The sequence below is a fragment of the Zea mays genome, chromosome 5, assembly GCF_902167145.1.
Source record: "Zea mays cultivar B73 chromosome 5, Zm-B73-REFERENCE-NAM-5.0, whole genome shotgun sequence".
NCBI classification, from domain to species: Eukaryota; Viridiplantae; Streptophyta; class Magnoliopsida; order Poales; family Poaceae; genus Zea; species Zea mays.
Window position 1 is genome coordinate 67,063,810 of NC_050100.1, and position 22,485 is coordinate 67,086,294.

Here is a 22,485-nt window from a genome sequence, read left to right on the forward strand (position 1 = left end):
AAACACAATTTGCTCAGTCCTTGTGTTATTAACAAATCCGAAGGTTACCGGCATGGTAATCTTCCCGAGTGCCACAATCTGCCGCCCTCCGAAGCCACAAAGAGGGTGCGTAGCATCATGAATCTTGTCTTCAGGCTCTTGCATCTGTCTGAAGGCTTTGGCAAATATAATGTCAGCTGCACTGCCTGTGTCAACTAGGACATTGTGAACCAGAAACCCTTTGATCACACAAGAAATGACCATAGCATCATTGTGAGGATAGTCCTTGAGCTGAAGATCTTCCTGAGAGAAAGTAATTGGAATGTGAGACCATTTTGACTTAATGAAGGGTCCCTGCACTCCAACATGCTGCACCCTTCTCTGAGCCTCCTTCTTCTGCTTTTTGTTAGCTGGCTCTGAGCAAGAACCGCCTGTTATCGGGAGCACCAGCTTCGAAGCCGAAGCAGCTCCAGCTTGAGTGTTGAACGAAGCCATCAGCTCAGAAAGGTGGAAGTGAGTTGACCGGAGGTGGGCGCCAATGTTGGGGACTTGTTCTCAAATGCTAAGAATTAAGAACAAGGCAACACAAAAAATGTTAAGTGTTAAGATCCTTCGTCCTCCATAACGATATATCCCTTCGGGATATAAAGCATCTCGGACGAAGGTTACGAAGGACATACCTTCGTAAGCATGACAACGAAGAATGATGCATTCACATAAATTATAGAATATGAAATAAACATTTAAATATTGTCATAGAATTATCTCTACTTGTATTAATGAATATAAATGACTTTGAATTACAAATGTACCTTCGGTCTTGCGGAAGGCAAAAGTACAAGCGTGATGCGAAAGCAAATGACAGATTCACGTGAATAGTACAGAGGTACTGTTCATCTATTTATAGGCACAGGTCGCAGCCTGTGACAAATTACAATTATGCCCCTTGCGAAAGTTTATAGCATTGACTCAGACCTATATGTATAAAAAGGTCATTCTATCTCTATGTCGGTTTAAAACGCCGAAGCTCCATGAAAAGGGACCTTCGGCCATCTCTTGGAGACGACTTCAGCCGAAGCTGCTTCTTCGTGTGAGACCTTCGGCGCACCGAAGCACGACCCCAACAAGATGCAATTACTAACAATGTGCAGTCCAGTTCGAAAGAAACAGGGGCAATTTTCAAGTATACAATACATTGGATAGTTTTCAAGTATACAATACATTTAGCCACTCGCTTGCCTGCACTTCAGAATTACAGTGTGTATTGTTCAGGATAAATTTCGATGCACAACAGAAATTCAAGATCAGGATTCTGAATCGAGACTTAACCTCTGTCCTTAACTTGCAATATGAATAAAAGTCACTAATTGTGCGATTTTTTCCACTGAACTACTCACCAGGTCCGGGCAAACAAAGCGAAAGGTACCTCAACAACGCCGAACGAATTCGGCAACGAGGGCGAGCTCCTTCACGGCTTTTTCGCTGTCGTGTTTAGGCAAGAAGAAGACGTGTGCCTCACCCTTGGTCTAGTAGAACTCGAGCTCCCCCTCCCAGTCGCACTTCTTGATTCCCTCTATGTACGCCCTTGCCCTCTCCACGAACCAACACTGGTCCGTCGTGGTCACCAGCACGCGGCGGGAACCGAGCTGCCTCAACTCCTCCGAGGATGCCATTGGGTTGACGTAGGGGTGGTCAAGGCCGAACTTTCCGCCGCAGATGAATTCCCAAGTGGGATCGAACATTGTGCGGTAGCCGAGATCCGTGGGCTCCACGCCCAGCGGCTCCTTCCCCCAGAAATAAGGGTACAAGAGGATGACGTCGCTGACCATGTCGTCGTAACCCTCGATGCTGCCTTCCTTGCGCGGCCTTATCGCCACGTTGTGTGCCATGTTACCGTCGGCGCTGTCCCCCACAAGGACGATGCGGAAGGCGTCGCCGTGAGCGGCGAGCCAGGGCTCAGCCTCCGCCTCGGCGCCATCCGCGCGGCACGCGACGATGACCGCCTTCAGGGCTGCGAATGCATCGTCGTAGGCGGCGGGGATGTGGTGCTCGGGCGCTAGGCAGTAGTCAACAGAGACGACGGCGGCGGGCACCGTGGCAGCGAGGGAGGCGACGTAGATGTGGTACAGCGAGGAGGCGGTGGGGTTGCGGACACGGACGGGTCGCAGAGGAGTCGCGGACGGAGGCGGAGCCGTGGTGGACGCCCTCGTTGCGTCCTTATAGAGTAGTAGTAGATGGGTAGATTTTAACGCTTGTATGTGTATTCGGTGGTCAACAATTATAAATAATTACAAAAGCACCACACATTGCATGAAAACACATATAATTGTTTAGAAGCACAACATATATAATTATTTAGAAGCACGACATATATTATTATTTAGAAGCACGTAGTATGTTTACACTATCAATTCACAATTTAAAGAAATGAAGATAATTAGATAACCTAAGGTTTTCATTGGCCTGTACCAAAATCGTGTAAACAATTACCCAAAATCATGTGTAAATAATCCACCGGTAAAAAGTCACACCCGGACCCAACCTATCATATTTTACTGGTCGGATGTAAACCCATAGATGAAATTTGACATCTAGATTCGCATCCAATGAGTGTAAAACCCATGGGTTAACTGGTGTTGTAAGAACTAGTTTGCAAGCTCGAAGGGATTTCTATTTTTTAAGGGAAAATGAACTAATTTTTCTTGTAAAAATAAAAATCCATTGAAAAAATAGGGTTCTCAAACTAGAACCTAAATGAAGACAATTGGACCAAGACGCACTATGCAGCAAAACGATGAATGAGAAGATCAGCTTGAATGACATGGAATTCTGACTCTAGAATGGTTGGGGAAGCGAGAACAGGACGAAGCTTTCAAGCACATCCAACAAACTCTTATCTTCTCCTGTTACATACTACTAGGGACCAAATCGACTAGAGCAGACCCAGATTCAATCAGACACCAGCGAACTACGTGTCCTTGTCAATGACACACCACAGAATGATGCATCATCTCAACCAACCAACCAACTATTGAAGTGAAGTGAAGACAGCAGCATCTTGCGTATCTAGGTGGGCTGCTGCGAGGCACGAGCCCGTGCCGCCGCTCTCTCCAAGGCCTTGAGCCTGTTGGCCTCCATGCGTGCCTTCTGCGCCTCAGTGAGCTCAACCTTCGCCGGCTTGGGGACGTCGCCGTCCTGGGGTTCCTGCGCCAGCGAGTTGGCTTCTTTTGGAGCCGACTGCTCCGGAGACTCCTTGCTGGCTCCCTCACCAGCCGGGATCTACACCACCAGCAGCAGCAGTTCACGAAGAGCTAGCTTACGGCTTGTCATGGATGAGATAGTATAGAGTAGAGATCACACACTTACATCAGCTGTGTTTTCGTAGATTTCGTTAAGCAGATCCTCTTCCATGGGATCCACCACGTCGTTGCTCTCCATCGGTGGATCTGCGTCTTCCTGCACCACGGGGCCAGTGCCATGGTTGTCCGACAGCGGAGCATCGGTGCCGAGAACTGGGTCTTCAGTACCATGTTCACCTCCGCCTGGCAATGGCATGTCTTCGTGGACTGGCGGTTCGTGCAGAAGCGTAGGATCACCGCCTCTGGCGACCCTATCCCTGAGTTCGGAAACACATCTCTAACGAACAAGAACGCACACATGTCACGGCAATGTCCGTCCAACTGACGAGAAAGAAAAAACTTGAGTTCCTGGTAAAGGCAGCTTACCCTGACGCGGTTGCCGGCACCCAATTTCTCGAGTTTGCGCACGAACTGTTCGAAGGAGTAGTAGGGGATCAGGCGGGAGTGCCAGTCCGCGTAGAGCTTGATGAGGTTAGCGAGGTCGTCCACCTCGTGGCCTGGGCGGGCGCGGGGCTTGAACGCCTTGGGGAAGTAGCGGAGCACGAAGCCGATGCCGCCGTCGGAGAGGAGCAGGTCCGGCGTGAGCTTGGGGCGCGTGGCCCTCTCCTTCTTCTTCTTCCCCTTGCCGTCCTCGCCATCCACCGCCGCCGCGGGGGGCCTGGGCTTGGCGTTGAAGCGGGAGGCGGCGCCGGAGAGGTGGCTAGGGTTGGTGGGCGCGTCGGCGGCGGCAGGAGGGTTGGTGGAGGCGGAGGAGGGGCAGTCGCGGGACCAGTGGCCGGGGCGGCCACACTTGAAGCAGCCCGTGGGCGGCGGCGCGGCCATGGCTGCTTAGGGTTGGGGAATCGGGGATGGATGGATGGATCTTGCTCCTGGTCCTGGGCAAGGGGAAAAAAAGGGAAATGGAGGGTTTTTGGCGGGAGTTGGGAGGCGAGATAGCGCCAAATACAGATCGAAAGGACAAAAAGGAGAAAAAAAAAAGAACGAAAAGGGGGCATTCCGAGAATTGAACTCGGGACCTCTCGCACCCTAAGCGAGAATCATACCACTAGACCAAATGCCCTTTGGTGAACGTGGTCTTTGGTCTATTGTAATTGAATGTTCATGTACCAAAACAGACTGCATGATGAGACGACATCATCCCAAGTCCATGTGACTTGTGAGATGGATGGATGGATCTTCTGGAGCGCACGTGAATGTGCTACGGCAGCGTGCATCGTGCGCTATGCACGTGATGCCTCGTGCGGCCAGCGCTAGCTTATTAATGAATTTGGTTAGCTGAAAGAATCGTTCAAAGCAACCTAGCTAGGTAGCTTGCTTTGTCGTGTCGTCTGATGATGGATTTTAGCAGCAGTTTGTTGTCATAAGATGAATGAGATTCAGATCGGATCAGAATCGCTGGGTCAGCTAAGCATCGCATTATTATTCATGCATACAGATACAGTATTGCTGCACTGCACTGCAATCATCGTCGTCGTCATTCAGATCGGATCTCGTCCGCTCCCCTGAAACGCCAGATCAGATCAGATCAGACCAGACCAGACTAGACCAGCAGCAAAAAGTTTACTCCTCGACTAGAGATGGCAATGGGTACCCGCTACCCGAAACCCGGCGGGTTTTTGCTCTATTAGGGTATGGGTTTGGGTCAATTTCTCTACCCATGGGTTTGTTAATGGGTTCAAATGGAAACCCAACGGGTACGTGGACATGGGTTTGTTCTTCCACTACCCATACCCGCAAACCCATGGGTTTTTAAAACCCGCCTTAAAATCAACATTACTTATAAATATGTCTCATAATATTATTAATTGAATATGTTCTAATTGAAATAAACTTCATGTAATAATTTTTAGGCTAAAATTAGTTATCACTTGTTCCTTTTATGCTAGCTTATTAATGTATTGATTGTCATTTACATGATGAATTATTTTTTATGTTGATGTTAGTGGGTATGGGAAACCCGTTGGGTACCCGAAACCCGCATGGGTATGGGTTTGGGCAAAATTTTATACCCGTCACGGATATGGGTTTTTTAGCGGGCATGTTTTTTCTTCGCGGGTACGGGTTTGGGCAAGTAATACCCAGCGGATTTTTACCCATTGCCATCTCTATCCTCGACGTGCAATTGCACTGGGTATGCAGCAGAGTAATAATATAAACAAAAAAAAAGGAAGTAGACGGACGCGCGGTACTAGACAAAACAAATAAAAATGTTGCCAATGAAATGCACGAGGTTGCCTCAGGCCCTCATCTATGTCCATGTCTTGCTTCACAGGTGGAATTCTCTATTTGTTTTCAACACAAGACATATACTCATCTACTTTAAATATACAGAAGATTTTCTCTTCTATAACTTCGATGGTGTACCTCCAAGGATTACCTTTTCGTTTTTTGCTGTAACGAAATTGTGTTTTGATTTTTTTTAAATGACTTTCACAAAAAAAAATAGCAACCGGATATACCAAAAACTGGAGCGAGAACTGCTGGTTGTACGTGAGCGGTAACGGTAAATTTACCCACAAACTGTATTTCTCGTTCGGTAAATAAATCCATGTGTGACTCCTATAAATATAATGATTTTTTTCATCATATTATATATAGAGAAACTCTATCTCTATCTATCTTTACGCTTTACACGACTGAGACCAAGAAAAGCCAATACCTTCAGCTCTTGCCATCAGGACTATTATAGGCTAACTCTATGGTGCATCCTACCAACATGGGACCAAGCGCTGACCTCTCAACATATCGAAACCTCAAAAACGCTCTTATCGGATATCGTAATTAGGGGTAACTGGATCACACACCTAGAAACGCTTAACCCCTAGAGTATTGTCATACATATTCACTGAGGTCAAGAAAGTATGAGCCATGATTCGTTCGAGCCCTAACTCGGGGGGTCACTCAAAACTCCGCCTCGCTCGAGCTCGCCCTCGGGCAAGGGCAGCGCTCGAGGAAATCCTCGTCCCGCCCAAGGTCCCCTCTCCACAGAAACGTCGTTTTCGCCTCGCCCAAGCCCGTCTCGGGTAGGAAGACAGCTCCGAGCCCGCCCTCAGTCAAAGGCACAAGAACCGCGGGGACTTGAGCATTCAATGTGTATACCTACCCCACGTGAAATCACAGTCAAACAGGGTGATAGGACCGCGGTCCCGTCCACTTACACCAACTACGATGACGCATGCCCGGAATAACGTCTATTGCTCCCCCACGTCCTTTGCCAACTCTGGATGGGACGCGTGTACGGTAAAGCTTGGCCTGGCCCTCGGGAGAAAATTACGCCTCGCCCGAAGCCGCCCTCAGCCTCGAAGCAAACTCTTCCTCGCTCGAGCTCTGCCTCAGCCACCTACCCCCCGCGAATACCGCAGAAGGCCGCTCCTTCAACTGTTCCCTGCACGACTGCAATCCCCAGGGGTAAGCTCGGCCATGGCCTTGGGAAGACTTCTGCCTCGCCCAAGCGTGGCTTCGACCTTGATAGTATAGACAAAAAGACACCCAACGTCACAAAAACCGTAGAGCTGACGCCAGATACCCTATGTATTGCCAAGAGCTTTTTGCCGTACTTATCAATGCTCCAGCCACTACGACTCGGACAGCTCCTCCTCGGACAGGTTTGGGTACGCGTCCGAGCCCCGGACCTTGGCCTCGGCTCTCTGCTCGGTGAAAGATGTAAATACACGAACCAGACATCTCCTTCCGAGCTTAAGTCAACAGTAGGTACGTGGACCATTGAGAGCACCTAGAGGGGGTGAATAGGTGATCCTGTAAAACTTAAAACTTAACACCACAAACTTGATTAAGGGTTAGATCGATGAAATCAAGTGAGTAGAGATGAGAGCTCTTGTGATGCACAATAGACAAAATAAGAACAAGCACAAGATACACGAGGATTTATCCCGTGGTTCGGCCAAGTACAAAACTTGCCTACTCCACGTTGTGGCGTCCCAACGGACGAGAGTTGCACTCAACTCCTCTCAAGTGATCCAATGATCAACTTGAATACCACGGTGTTCTTCTTTACTTTACTCTTTCCCGTTTGCGAGGAATCTCCACAACTTGGAGTCTCTCGTCCTTACAATAAGAATCACAATGAAGCACTAGAGTAAGGGAGGGAAGCAACACACTCAAAACCATAGCAAATACGCACACACAAGATCAAGACTTGAGCTCAAGACAATATCTCGAGGTTCTCACTAGAACGGAGCTCAAATCACTAAGAATGTCGAACAAGTGCGCAAGCATGAAGTGTGGGTGATCAACAATGCTAAAGGAATGCTTGGTGTCCTCCTCCATGCGCCTAGGGGTCCCTTTTATAGCCCCAAGGCAGCTAAGAGCCGTTGAGAGCATTCCAGGAAGGCAATTCTTGCCTTCTGTCGCCTGGCGCACCGGACAGTCTGGTGCACCACCGGACACTGTCCGGTGCGGATCTCTTTCCTTATTTGGCGAAGCCGACCGTTGCAGGTTCCTAGCCGTTGGCGCACCGGACACTGTCTGGTGCCCCCTTCTGACCGTTGGCTCTGCCACGCATCGCGCGCGGATTCCGCGGCCGACCGTTGGCCCGGCTGACTGTTGGCTCACCGGACAGTCCGGTGCACCACTGGATAGTCCGGTGATTTATAGTCGTACGCTGTTAATTACTTCCCGAGAGCAGCCAGTTGACAGCCGCCGGCCTGGCGCACCGGACACTGTCCGGTGCACCCAGACCGAGCTGTCTTTGGCTGAACAACGCCATCTTTATTCCAACTTGATTTCTCCTGTTTCCATCACCTAGACACAATACATTAGTCTCTAAAACAATGTACTAAGTCTTAGAAACATACCTTTTTACTTGATTTGCACTTTGTCCATAGATTAACATGAGTCCACTTGTGTTGGCACTCAATCACCAAAATACTTAGAAATGGCCCAAGGGCACATTTCCCTTTCAATCTCCCCCTTTTTGGTGATTTATGCCAACACAATAAAAAGCAACTAAAGGAAGTGCAACATCAATACAAATGAGAACTCAAAATTGTTTTGATTCAAATTTGGCATATATGGATCATTCTTTGCCACCACTTGGTTTGTTTTTGCAAATCAAACTCAATTTCCTATCTTTAAGTCAAACACACTTGTTGAAACATAAAGAGAGATATTTCACAAGAAATTGATCAAGAATTCAAAAACTCCCCCTTTTTCCCATAATCAAGCCTTCTCCCAATCTCCCCACAAGATACCAACTTTTGACAATAAGAGACAACAAGGAGACAATTAAAATCTTTGACAAACAAAAACTCTAACTCTACTTTTTCAAAATCCTCAAGTGATAGCTGATCCATTTCTTGCTTTTGCCTTATTTTCTCCCCCTTTGGCATCAAGCACCAAAACAGGATCAATTTTGGCCCTTTAACCCCATTGCCTCACCAAAATCTTCAACTAAGAGTAAAAAGGCAATAAGAGTACATAAATGGACTTGGAATTAGTTACTCTTTCATCGGAGTGCAGTGGAAGTCTTGCATTGTCCAAGTCCACCTTTTCCCTTTCAAACCTCCTTTGAGACTAAGTTAAGCAAACTCAAGCACACAGTTAGCCTCAAAGGGTCAAGTTGTAGCACATCTCCCCCTAAATATGTGCATCACTTGCAAATGGACTTGTGAGGTCTGGGGAGTGCTTGTACAACTTGAGCACCATAAATAAACAACAAAATGCATTAAGGAACGTGATCAAGGCATAAAACACATGTATGCTATAAATCAATCCAAGTTCTGTGAATCTAGGACATTTAGCTCACTACGCAGCTTGCAAAAGGTCGACTCATCTAGAGGCTTGGTCAAGGTATCGGCTAGCTGGTTCTCGGTGCTAACGTGAAACACTCTGATATCTCCCTTTTGCTGGTGGTCTCTCAAAAAGTGATGCCGGATGTCAATGTGCTTTGTGCGGCTGTGTTCAACAGGATTCTCCGCCATGCGGATAGCACTCTCATTATCACATAGGAGTGGGACTTTGCTCAGATTGTAGCCAAAGTCCCTGAGGGTTTGCCTCATCCAAAGTAGTTGCGCGCAACACTGTCCTGCGGCAACATACTCGGCCTCAGCGGTGGATAGGGCAAAGGAGGTTTGTTTCTTAGAGCTCCACGACACCAAGGACCTTCCTAAGAATTGGCACGTCGCTGATGTACTCTTCCTATCGACCTTACATCCAGCATAGTCGGAGTCTGAATATCCAATTAAGTCAAAGGTAGACCCCTTTGGATACCAGATCCCGAAGCAAGGCGTAGCGACTAAATATCTAAGAATTCGCTTTACCGCCACTAAGTGACATTCCCTTGGATCGGATTGAAATCTAGCACACATGCATACGCTAAGCATAATATCCGGTCTACTAGCACATAAATAAAGTAAAGACCCTATCATAGACCGGTATGCCTTTTGATCAATGGACTTACCTCCTATGTTGAGGTCGGTGTGTATGTCGGTTCCCATTGGAGTCTTTGCGGGCTTGGCGTCCTTCATCCCAAACCGCTTGATCAAGTCTTGCGTGTATTATGTTTGGGAGATGAAGGTCCCATCCTTGAGTTGCTTCACTTGGAACCCAAGGAAATAGCTTAATTCGCCCATCATCGACATCTCAAACTTTTGAGTCATCACCCTGCTAAACTCTTCACAAGACTTTTGGTTAGTAGAACCAAATATTATGTCATCGACATAAATTTGGCACACAAAAAGATCACCATCACAAGTCTTAGTAAAAAGAGTTGGATCGGCTTTCCCAGCCTTGAAAGCATTAGCAATTAAAAAGTCTCTAAGGCATTCATACCATGCTCTTGGGGCTTGCTTAAGTCCATAGAGCGCCTTAGAGAGCTTACACACAAGGTCGGGGTACCGTTCATCCTTGAAGCCATGGGGTTGCTCCACGTACACCTCCTCCTTGATTGGCCCGTTGAGGAAAGCACTCTTCACATCCATTTGGAACAACCTGAAAGAATGGTGAGTAGCATAAGCTAACAATATGCGAATTGACTCTAGCCTAGCCACAGGAGCAAAAGTCTCATCAAAGTCCAAACCTGCGACTTGGGCATAACCTTTTGCCACAAGTCGTGCCTTGTTCCTTGTCACCACCCTGTGCTCGTCTTGTTTGTTGCGGAACACCCACTTAGTTCCCACAACATTTTGCTTGGGACGAGGCACCAGTGTCCAAACTTCATTTCTTTGAAGTTGTTGAGCTCCTCTTGCATGGCCAACACCCAGTCCGGATCTAGCAAGGCCTCTTCTACCCTGAAAGGCTCAATAGAAGAGACAAAAGAGTAATGCTCACAAAATTTAACTAATCTAGAATGAGTAGTTACTGTAACACCCCTGGTGTTACTATAACTAAAACTTGAGCATGGCATCATGAGCATTGGCATTGCATATGTTTGACACACCTAGAGTGCATTCACTAGGCAAAAATTTCAAACAAGTTGTATTGTTTTAAATGTTTTTGCAAATGAAACCCTGGTTAAAGAACTTAACCCTAAATAGTGGAAAAAGGAGTAAAAGGGGTAAAACTTAAACCAAGTTGAGAAACCCTAAAAGCTTTAGGGTAAAAGTCATAAAATGACCCTAAGAATAAACTTGAATCACATTTATACCCCTAAGGTACCAAAAACCCTAATTGGAACCCTGGAAAACCCTAAAACCAAACCCTAGGGACTTATATGCAAAATTAGTCCACTTTTGGACTAAAGTGCAAAAACCAAGCCAAATAAGTATCTTAAGTCCTTTGGTTCACAAATATGTGGACTTGAAAGCAAAACCCTAAGTTTTGGGTTTATTTGCAAAAAGTACCACTTGACCTCTATATGGCCTAAGTCTGAAATCAGTGTTGTGAGCACAACTTTAAGCCCTTGTAACTTTCAAAGCATAGGGTTTTTGCCCTAGGTCACCACATCAAAGTTGAAGACCAAACATAGGAGAACAACTTTGCTTAAAGGTGTGGGCATTGTTGTTAAGGAAAAACTGAAGAAAATCTCAACCTAAGTTGGACTGTCAGGCTGATTCAATCTGAGATTCAGATATTCAGTGTAGCAGAGTCCACTTTGAGTATGAATTCCACCTTGATTTAGTGCTCAAATGTGTTCAAGTCCTATAGTCGAGTTGTAGCTGGTATGTAGCACTACAACTTTCATGCAGAGCCTTGGATGTGTTGCTAAGGAAAATTTAGAGAAATTGTGGCTTGAACTTGCTCTGTCAGTCGTTCTGAATAGGGGCTCGCCATGGTACAGTAGCTGAACAGATATGGTTGCCAACGCGGCTTGCTCACCGCCGGTGACCTCTTTGCGCCAAAATTCACGCTGCCGCCGTCCGGGTTTGTGCGCAGTAGGGAAACGGATAACGTCGGGGAGGGACAACCATACGTGGCGCCACCGCCCGAGCCCTGCCGGAGTTACTCACCGACGGCCGCCGTGACTCAGTGAAATTCCGCCGCGGTGGCGCGCATGCCGTAGTTCTCCCTCACTGTACCTTTTACCGACGTGGTCGACATGCCTTAGTGATGCTCTTCTCGGCCGCGAGGTGACCACTGGGCCAGCGCAGCTATAAATAGCCATGCTCCGCGGCGAGGTATGAGCATCGCGCACACCGTAGGTTGAACCGAAGCAGAAATTCGTGCTGCCTCTGCCCCCTCCTCCCAAATTGGTTGTGCGCAGCAAAACTAGAACCCCTTATAGCCGTATAGCCCAAAGCTCTGCCCTCAATTCCACTCGTGAACGCCGCAGCGCCATTTTCCCCTAAATCGGTCCGCCGCCCCGTGAAGAACAGTCCGTCCGTGGCCGAACCGCTCTGGTAAGACTCTGCCTAAATTAAGTGTTGTTTCTGCAACTCCATAAGCTTGTGATGCTCACCGTGACGCCCGACTACTCAATCCGGCCCCGGATGAGCAGGAACGTTTGCCCATGATCACAGTTTCCGCCGTGCACATGGACAAGCCGTTCTCTGGGTGTTCGTGCCAAATTGTTAGGTGTTCCGAGGTCCCTGGTAGTCGCTAATGCCTCCCCGGTAGTTAGCCGTAACAGTTGTCGCCGGCCATGGCCGGTACGGACCACGTCAGGGACGAACGACGTGTGCGCCATGGCCAGGGGTGTTTTTGGTGAAGAAATAGAAATCGAGGGGCTTATCTGCAAGTTGTCAGCGACCCGGTGGAACAGTAACCGAACCCAACTTCCATTAACCAAAACCACGAGGACCTCTGCGCAAAGTCTCCCTCGCGGGCGCGGGCGCGCGCACGTTTCCCTCTAGTATTGGGCTGGCTGGGCTGAAACTGGCCCAGTACTATTGGATCCTTTTCTTTTTCTTTTTTTCAATGGAACTTTAGAAATTTATAGAGAATTGTAGAAAAATCCTAAAATTGTGAAACCAATTTTCCTAGGCTTCTTATTTTCTCTAGAATTTAATAAAAATAGTTTTATGATTTTTAGAGGAAATAAGGAATTTTAAGGCATTTTAAGTAGTTTAAAGTAGTAGTTCTGGATTTTTATAAAATAGATAATAATCCCAAAATTGCCCAAACTTTTTACATGAGCTCTATACATTATTTAGAAGCCTTGGGTAGAGTTTGATATGAATTGGACCTTGTTTGATCACCAAACCCAAAACCACCCCCTGCCCTATGAACTCCTTTACCGACTCCGGAAACCCTAAGTTCCCGGAACTCCGTGAAGGAAAGTTGTATTCAAGACATAAATAATAAGTTTATACTATATTTGCATCCTCATGAGCATCCCATGGCATCCATTCTTATACTTATGTATGGTTATGATTAGAACGTGAAGAAGAGATAGAAGTCACCGAAGACAGGACACCACCACCTTCGGAATCCCAGGCTGGGAATAGTTTCTACTTCGATATCTGTGGATCCAAACCCGAATCACCTGTAAACGAAGGCAAGCCCCGGTGCATTTGCCACCTTCCTTGCTATTTTAAAATCTTTCTCACTTGATTGCTGCATTAGGTGATAGGAGTTGCTTGATAAAACCATTCCTGCATTACCTTCCTTGAATTTGATTACCTTCCTTAATCACCTGTTTTATAAAAGCTTTTTGATGCTTAGCTTGGCTTTAGAAAAACAAAAGGTTTTGTTTTTACAAAATATGATGTGGCAAAAGTGGGTGGGGTGTTTTTCGAAAATAAAACTTGATGATGGATCTATCAAAGGCCTTGATGGGTTCAACATCGGAAAAGATGTACCTCTGTCAGGTACCAAGCTTTGGGTTTGAAATGATTAAGCTGAGACCGGGCGGGTGACTTGCACGAGAAGAGAGTCTCGGTGTAGTGTCTCCATCTGAGTCGATTAAGGACCTTGTCGATGTAGGCTTGATGATCGAGGACCCTTTAACTGGTCACATGCCTCGTCATGGGTAAGCCTTGCCTCGGGCAGACTAAGGCCGAAATAAGATAACACGAAATGGGCGTGGAGCGGTGGCGAGAGTAGCGTGTACCCTCCGTGGCAAGAGGCTGGACGATGGTGTAGTTGTGCTCTCGGTTTGCGTGAACCTGATCCGGTCTTAAGAACCCCGGTGGCGGGTTGACATATGCAAGGGTTAAGTGCTACATATGTCGTGTGATTGGAGATCCTCAGCTGAGTATAATCGATTCGGATCGCCGTACCTTCGCGGTTATGAAGACTTGGTCACTGCCCTACACGTAGCATTCCACTAAAGACGATGAGTTTTTGTTAAGAAATTGGCTAGTATAGGACTAGTGATTGAACTAGGGTAGAAAGAACTCTAGTGCAGGTAATTTTACTTAACTTGACAAATTAAAACTGGATTTTAAGGATCCACTTTAGTAAGCATTTCTGCAAAACAGAGTCTTTGAATATTGAAAAGCCTTACCTTGACTCCCATATAACCCTTGAGAGTCTTTTCTTTAGTCGGGTAAGACTTGCTGAGTATTCCATACTCAGGGTTTATCCCTTCGTTGTTTTTAGGTGAGGAAGTAGCAGACTTTTGCTGCTTCTGTGCCAAGGTGGTTCCAAAAGAAGAAAATCAAGACTGAAGTGCGGGAGGACTCGGTCCTCCACTTAGGATCTCTTGCTTAAGAACTTATCGGGAGGAGTTTGTGCCTCCCCTGGTTTGTATAATATTACTACTCTGCACTCACTTATAGTCTGGTCTGTAATAACTTAACTCAAGCTTACTTTTGAAATAAATGTAAGATTATGTAATTCGCTTCCGCGTTTCTTTATCTCCGATGTTCTGTAATGTCTGCAAGACGGGTGAGACGTTCCTGGTAAGGTAAGGAATGATACCGAACTTGTCAAGTAGTCAGGGGCACCTACAGGGTTGTCTAAAGTCCGTTGGACAATGACAACTGTAGGTGGGCCTAATTACTTGGGAGGTTCCGTCACAGTTACTCCCTTGCTTATGTCACCCAATATTTGGTCGACGAGATGATTCCTTTGAATCGTCGCTCGAACTTGGGTTGGAGGTGCCGGTTGTGCTTCTTCCTCTATCACATGAACATCTTGTGCTCCCCCTTGATCACACGCCTCTTCTTGATGAACCTGTTCATCGTCTTGAGTTGGGGGATGCACCATTGTTGAGGAAGAAGGTTGATCTCGCTCCTTTTGTTCCAGTGGCCTTACATCTCCAATCGCCATGGTGGGCATTGCGGCCGTTGGAATGTCTTCTTCATCTACATCATCAAGATCAACAACTTGCTCTCTTGGAGAGCCATTAGTCTCGTCAAATACAACGTCGCTAGAGACTTCAACCAAACCCGATGATTTGTTGAAGACCCTATACGCCTTTGTATTTGAGTCATAACCTAACAAAAACCATTCTACAGCTTTGGGAGCAAACTTAGAATTTCTACCTTTCTTCACTAGAATGTAACATTTGCTCCCAAATACACGAAAGTAAGACACATTGGGTTTGTTACCGGTTAGTAGCTCATATGAAGTCTTCTTGAGGAGGCGATGAAGATAGACCCGGTTTATGGCGTGGCAAGCCGTGCTCACGGCTTCTGTCCAAAATCGTTCGGGCGTCTTGAATTCACCAAGCATCGTCCTCGCCATGTCTAGTAGCGTCCTGTTCTTCCTCTCTACCACGCCATTTTGCTGTGGTGTGTAGGGAGCGGAGAACTCGTGCTTGATTCCTTCCTCCTCAAGATACTCCTCCACTTGAAGGTTCTTGAACTCAGACCCATTGTCGCTCCTTATCTTCTTTACCTTGAGCTCAAACTCATTTTGAGCTCTCCTTAGGAAGCACTTGAGGGTCCCTTGGGTTTCAGATTTATCCTGCAAAAAGAATACCCAAGTGAAGCGGGAAAAATCATCAACTATAACAAGACCATACTTACTTCCTCCTATACTTAGATAGGCGACGGGTCCAAAGAGGTCCATATGAAGTAACTCCAGGGGTCTTGATGTTGTCATCACATTTTTGGCATGATGAGAGCTTCCCACCTGTTTACCTGCTTGACAAGCTGCACAAGGTCTATCTTTTTTGAAAGTTACATTAGTTAGACCTATCACGTGTTCTCCCTTTAGAAGCTTGTGAAGGTTCTTCATCCCCACATGTGCTAAACGGCGATGCCACAGCCAGCCCATGCTAGTCTTAGCAATTAAGCATGCATCTAGACCGGCCTCCTCTTTTGCAAAATCAACTAAATAAAGTTTGCCGTCTAGTACACCCTTAAAAGCTAATGAACCATCACTTCTTCTAAAGACAGACACATCTACATTTGTAAATAAACAGTTATATCCCATATTACACAGTTGACTCACAGACAACAAGTTATAACCAGGCGACTCAATTAAGAACACATTAGAAATAGAGTGCTCGGATGAAATAGCAATTTTTCCTAACCCTTTCACCTTGCCATGGTTCCCATCATCGAATATGATTGAATCTTGGGGATCCTTGTTCTTGACGTAGGAAGAGAACATCCTCTTTTCCCCTGTCATGTGGTTTGTGCATCCGCTGTCGATAATCCAGCTTGAGCCCCCGGATGCATAAACCTGCAAAGCAATTTAGGCTTGGGTCTTAGGTACCCAACTCTTGTTGGGTCCTACAAGGTTAGTACAAATAGCCTTAGGGACCCAAATGCAAGTTTTATCTCCCTTGCATTTTGCCCCTAACTTTTTAGCAACCACCTTCTTATTCTTTCTACAAATAGCAAAGGAGGCATTTAAAGCATGATAAATTTTAGAAGGTTCATTCATTACTTTCCTAGGAACATGAACAATATTTCTTTTAGCCACATTTCTATTATGCATAATAGAAGAACTAGAAGCAATCATGGCATGAGAATCAAAAGCATCATAACTTCTATCAACATTCCTAGAATGTCTCCTATCATGATACATGAAAGCATGGTTCCTTTGAACACTACTAGCCATAGGGGCCTTCCCTTTCTACTTGGCGGAGATGGAAGCCTTATGACTTGTCAAGTTCTTGGCTTCCCTCTTGAAGCCAAGCCCATCCTTAATTGAGGGGTGTATACCAACCGTGTAGGCATCCCTTGCAAATTTAGTTTATCAAAATCATTTTTGCTAGTCTTAAGTTGAGCATTAAGACTAGCTACTTCATCATTTAGTTTAGAAATGCAAACTAGGTGTTCACTACAAGCATCAACATTAAAATCTTTACACCTAGTGCAAATTACAACATGTTCTACACAAGATTTATTAGCTATTTCTAACTTAGCACTCAAATCATCATTTATACTCTTTAAGCTAGAAATAGAGTCATGACATATAGATAATTCACAAGAAAGCATTTCATTCCTTTTAATTTCTAAAGTAAGGGATTTTTGTGACTCTACAAACTTATCATGTTCTTCGTACAAAAGATCCTCTTGCTTTTCTAATAACCTATTTTTATCATTCAAGGCATCAATTAATTCATTTATTTTATCAATCTTAGTTCTATCTAGGCCCTTGAATAAACTAGCATAGTCTATTTCATCATCATCACTAGACTCATCCTCACTAGAAGAAGCATAAGTGGATTTTCGAGAGTTTACCTTCTTCTCTTTTGCCATGAGGCAGGTGTGATGCTCGTCTGGGAAGAGGGCCGACTTATTGAAGGCGGTGGCGGCGAGTCCCTCATTGTCGGAGTCGGACGACGAACAATCCGAGTCCCACTCCTTTCCAAGATGTGCCTCGCCCTTAGCCTTCTTGTAAGCTTTTTTCTTTTCCCTCTTGTTCCCTTGTTCCTGGTCACTATCATTATCGGGACATTTAGCGATAAAATGACCAATCTTACCACATTTGAAGCATGAACGCTTCCCCTTCGTCTTGGTCTTGTTTGGATGCTCCTTGCGACCCCTTAGCGCCGTCTTGAAACGCTTAATGATGAGTGCCATCTCTTCATCATTAAGCCCGGCCGCCTCAACTTGTGCCACCTTGCTAGGTAGCACCTCCTTGCTCCTCGTTGCTTTAAGAGCAACGGTTTGAGGCTCGTGGATTGGACCATTCAAAGCATCATCAATATATCTAGCCTCCTTGATCATCATCCGCCCGCTCACGAACTTTCCAAGTATCTCCTCGGGCGTCATCTTGGTGTACCTAGAATTTTCACGAATATTGTTCACAAGATGCGGATCAAGGACAGTAAAAGACCTTAGCATTAGGCGGACGATGTCGTGGTCCGTCCATCACGTGCTTCCATAGCTTCTTATTTTGTTGACAAGGGTCTTGAGCCGGTTGTACGTTTGGGTTGGCTCCTCGCCCCTAATCATTGTGAATCTCCCAAGTTCACCCTCCACCAACGCCATCTTGGTGAGCATGGTGACGTCATTCCCCTCATGTGAGATCTTGAGGGTGTCCCAAATCTTCTTGGCATTATCCAGGCCGCTCACCTTATGGTATTCATCCCTGCACAAAGATGCTAGAAGAACAGTAGTAGCTTGTGCATTTTTGTGAATTTGCTCATTGATAAACATGGGACTATCACTACTATCAAATTGCATTCCACTCTCTACTATCTCCCATATGCTTGGATGGAGAGAGAACAAGTGACTACGCATTTTGTGACTCCAAAATCCGTAGTCCTCTCCATCAAAGTGAGGAGGTTTACCAAGTGGAATGGAGAGTAAATGAGCATTTGTATTTTGTGGAATACGAGAATAATCAAAAGAAAAGTTTGAATTGACCGTTTTCTTTTTTCTCGTAGTTGTCGTCGTCCTTTTGGGAAGAAAAAGACTCGTCGCTGTCGTCGTAGTAGACGATCTCCTTGATGTGCCTTGTTTTCTTCTTCTTCCCGTCTTTTCTCTTGTGGCTTGAGCCCGAGTCAGTAGGCTTGTCATCTTTTGGATCATTGATGAAGGACTCCTTCTCCTTATCATTGACCACCATCCCCTTGCCCCTAGGATCCATCTCTTCGGGCGATTAGTCCCTTTCTTGAAGAGAACGGCTTTGATACCAATTGTGAGCACCTAGAGGGGGGGTGAATAGGTGATCCTGTAAAACTTAAAACTTAACATCACAAACTTGATTAAGGGTTAGATCGATGAAATCAAGTGAGTAGAGAAGAGAGCTCTTGTGATGCACAATAGACAAAATAAGAACAAGCACAAGAGACACGAGGATTTATCCCGTGGTTCGGCCAAGTACACAACTTGCCTACTCCACGTTGTGGCGTCCCAACGGACGAGAGTTGCACTCAACTCCTCTCAAGTGATCCAATGATCAACTTGAATACCACGGTGTTCTTCTTTACTTTACTCTTTCCCGTTTGCGAGGAATCTCCACAACTTGGAGTCTCTCGCCCTTACAATAAGAATCACAATGAAGCACTAGAGTAAGGGAGGGAAGCAACACACTCAAAACCACAGCAAATACGCACACACAAGATCAAGACTTGAGCTCAAGACAATATCTCGAGGTTCTCACTAGAACGGAGCTCAAATCACTAAGAATGTCGAACAAGTGCGCAAGAATGAAGTGTGAGTGATCAACAATGCTAAAGGAATGCTTGGTGTCCTCCTCCATGCGCATAGGGGTCCCTTTTATAGCCCTAAGGCAGCTAGGAGCCATTGAGAGCATTCCAGGAAGGCAATTCTTGCCTTCTGTCGCCTGGCGCACCGGACAGTCCGGTGCACCACCGGACACTGTCCGGTGCGGATCTCTTTCCTTATTTGGCGAAGCCGACCGTTGCAGGTTCCTAGCCGTTGGCGCACCGGACACTGTCCGGTGCCCCCTTCTGACCGTTGGCTCTGCCACGCATCGCGCGCGGATTCCGCGGCCGGCCGTTGGCCCGGCCGACTGTTGGCTCACCGAACAGTCCGGTGCACCACTGGATAGTCTGGTGATTTATAGCCGTACGCCGTTAATTACTTCCCGAGAGCAGCCAGTTGACAGCCGCCGGCCTGGCGCACCGGACACTGTCCGGTGCACCACCGGACAGTCCAGTGCACCCAGACCGAGCTGTCTTTGGCTGAACAACGCCATCTTTATTCCAACTTGATTTCTCCTGTTTCCATCACCTAGACACAATACATTAGTCTCCAAAACAATGTACTAAGTCTTAGAAACATACCTTTTTACTTGATTTGCACTTTTTTCATAGATTAACATGAGTCCACTTGTGTTGGCACTCAATCACCAAAATACTTAGAAATGGCCCAAGAGCACATTTCCCTTTCAACCATACAGATGGCCATGCTGGCTACAGGGGCTTGGACACACCTCCACTCTCGTATGTGACAAGCCCGAGCGCTCATGGTAACCCTCCTTGAGGTTATAAATAGAGGAGCCTAGGGCCTCAAGCGAAAGGGCAGGCACTGCACAGTTTTCACCTCCATGCAGAAATTGACACTTGCCTCAATCAACCTCGGGGACTTGGGATCTTCTCCCTCTCCCGACCAGCTTGTATTCCCTACTACAAGCACTTAGGTGCAGGTAATATAAGTCTCATCCCCCTCTGCTCGAAGTAGGGCCTTCTTTTGCTCGAACCAGGATAGAGACTTGTGTCTCCTTGCATCACCCATCCGGGCTAGGACACGCAACACTAATTCACTTATCGATAGGATCCTCGGGTCAAAACACCGACATTTGGCGCGCCAGGTATGGGCGAGCTGCGTGCAGACACCACATTCCCATCAAGGCTCCAGATGGCCAACCCCAGCACCCTTTGCGACTCAGCGGCTCAGCCGGAGATCTGGTTCAGGAGTCTTAAGTTCATGTCACTTGGCATCGACTACGACATGGTGCTCCTCCCACCTAGACACCCCCGCTGATGTTGACTATCGCTTCTCCTAGCCAGGGGGCGCAAGGCCACTCCTGCTCCCCTGGTCCGTGGAGGAACGACCAGACTTCCGCCCCCGTCCTTCTCGCTGCATGAGATGGAGACAGAACAACTGCAACCGCGCCACGGACAGCACTCCACGACCAGTCGACGTTCCCGGGCCAGCCAACGACGCAGACTCCCTTGCGAGGGACCTGACAAGCGTTAGCCTCACACCCAAAGCATCGACGTCAACGCGCGCTGCCCCAGCACCAACTCTACTAGTTCCTCCCCTGTAGCATGGGGGGCGTCGGCTCCACATGCTCCCCCTCCCATGCCTGCTTCGCCGGCACCCCCACCTGTGGGTCGGGAGGCGCTAGCTTCGCCAGCTCCCCCTCCGCCAGACTAGGAGGTGCCGACTCCACCATTTTTAAGGGGATAACCATCGGTGCCCAACCCTATCCCCTTTCAAACACGTTTCGACACAAGAACCTTCACCAACATGTATGTATAGAACCATCAGTGCCCTTGCTCCTCCTCCTAAACCCTTGTCCTTTCCCAAATACTTGTTGGTCCTCTCCAAGGTTCCTAATCATCAAAACATCCATGGCCCAAAGCGAAAGCTCTGAAATACAATTGACTAGAGTAGAACGTGCCTGGATATTTAGATGTCATGTCCGCGATCGTGTTATCGGTCCATACATTGTATGTATAGAAGTGATGTCCTCATCAATGAGTCATCGGAGGGTGAGTGTCTTAGACCATTCTTGCAGACTGCTTCTCCTAGGTGCGAGAGTGTCCTTGTGATGCTTGGTCGTTTTTAACAGGTCATGGTGGCATAGTTGTAATTTCCTAATAGTACCTCATGATCAATTGTCCTAGAGTTAGTTCAGTCATTCAGGCTGGTGCTAACGAATGCTACAGTAGAGGCGACAGGGAGCTGCTCTCGCCTGTTCGTGGGCGAGAGGCGACCGAGAGAGCCTCCTCGGACGACGGTGCTTGCGCCTAGCGAGAGCGGGCTGTATCGCCTCGCTACCGCGCGAGCTGGAGCATGTCCGGGCGAGAGGTGGGTGAGGCGCTAGCATGGATGTGTCGCGGGCGAGAGAGAGGTGTCACGATCTGATTGGATCACGTGGCACTAGCCGTTTTTAGTCATTTGGGGTTCAAAAATTCTCAAAAAATACAAAAAACCCATAAATTTTGTCCCCAGTACATCTATAATTTTTATCTCTAATACATATATAAATATTATTTTTGTGTGATTTATGATCGTTGAAATAAATCTGTGTAAATTAATTAATTCTAAAATAGAAAAGTTGATGTGGTTATAGGCTGAGGCTGTAGCGTGATGCAGTCTGTGGACTGGAGCAGTAGAGGTATGAGTGATAATAGATTTTAAATTTTACACTATAAAATTTAAGAACCAAATTAAATTAAAATTGGTCATATTGATTTTTGAATTAAAAATAATTTAGAGTTCTAAAAATTAGGAAGAAACATTTGAATCGATCCATTACCACGTCCACGTAGAGGCGCGAGCGATGTGTATTGGAACCAGCCTTCCCCAAAATCAGGATAGGCACGGTGCCTCGGAAGTGGTAGTCCTGGTCGCTAGGTCCCATGGGCCATGGTAATTTTTTATACTAAAACCTTTGAACACATCTTGTCAACATCGAGGAATATGTCATTATTCGTGCACCGATAATAGCTAAATGGGTCGCTCCGCCAAGCATGTCACATGTACGTGGATTCAAACTTATTTTTTAAAATAAGTTGTTGTTGAGCACTAAAATGAGCGGTTGAATGGTCCACACCAGTGGTCCAAATGATCCGCACGCGCAAAGCCAATTATGGTTACGAGTTTTTTTTTCTATAGTTGTTGACTTAGATTTACGGAATTAGCTCAGGGAATTTGTTTGTAACGGGTCCAACCTCACTCCTCTATAAATACAGAGAAATATGACC

General features: G+C 46.6%; 1 protein-coding gene, 1 non-coding gene and 1 pseudogene across 2 annotated transcripts; all 3 read right to left on the reverse strand.

The window, feature by feature from the left end:
- Positions 1-1,406: 1,406 nt before the first annotated feature.
- Positions 1,407-2,286, reverse strand: LOC103628255 (probable carboxylesterase 2; annotated as a pseudogene).
- A 395-nt stretch (positions 2,287-2,681) lies between these two features.
- LOC100192665 (nucleic acid binding protein) lies at positions 2,682-4,184 on the reverse strand. The gene is made up of 3 exons (NM_001294155.1): positions 3,705-4,184; positions 3,346-3,615; positions 2,682-3,258 (listed from the first exon to the last, which is right to left on the reverse strand). Exons 1-3 carry the CDS (start codon positions 4,158-4,160, stop codon positions 3,046-3,048), a joined length of 939 nt encoding a protein of 312 aa, NP_001281084.1. The 5' UTR covers positions 4,161-4,184; the 3' UTR covers positions 2,682-3,045.
- A 142-nt stretch (positions 4,185-4,326) lies between these two features.
- TRNAP-AGG (transfer RNA proline (anticodon AGG)) lies at positions 4,327-4,398 on the reverse strand. Its single transcript has one exon. It is a non-coding gene; the product is annotated as a tRNA-Pro (tRNA).
- Between the last annotated feature and the right edge of the window lie 18,087 nt (positions 4,399-22,485).

What these genes read in the sequence shown, in the direction of transcription:
- LOC100192665 (NM_001294155.1), bottom strand. Translation starts at nt 4,160, where the DNA reads ATGGCCGCGCCGCCGCCCACGGGCTGCTTCAAGTGTGGCCGCCCCGGC. An exon ending in GTGCCGGCAACCGCGTCAGG is followed by an intron (nt 3,616 to 3,704) that starts GTAAGCTGCCTT and finishes CTTGTTCGTTAG; the next exon opens with AGATGTGTTTCCGAACTCAG. An exon ending in TCTACGAAAACACAGCTGAT is followed by an intron (nt 3,259 to 3,345) that starts GTAAGTGTGTGA and finishes CTGGTGGTGTAG; the next exon opens with ATCCCGGCTGGTGAGGGAGC.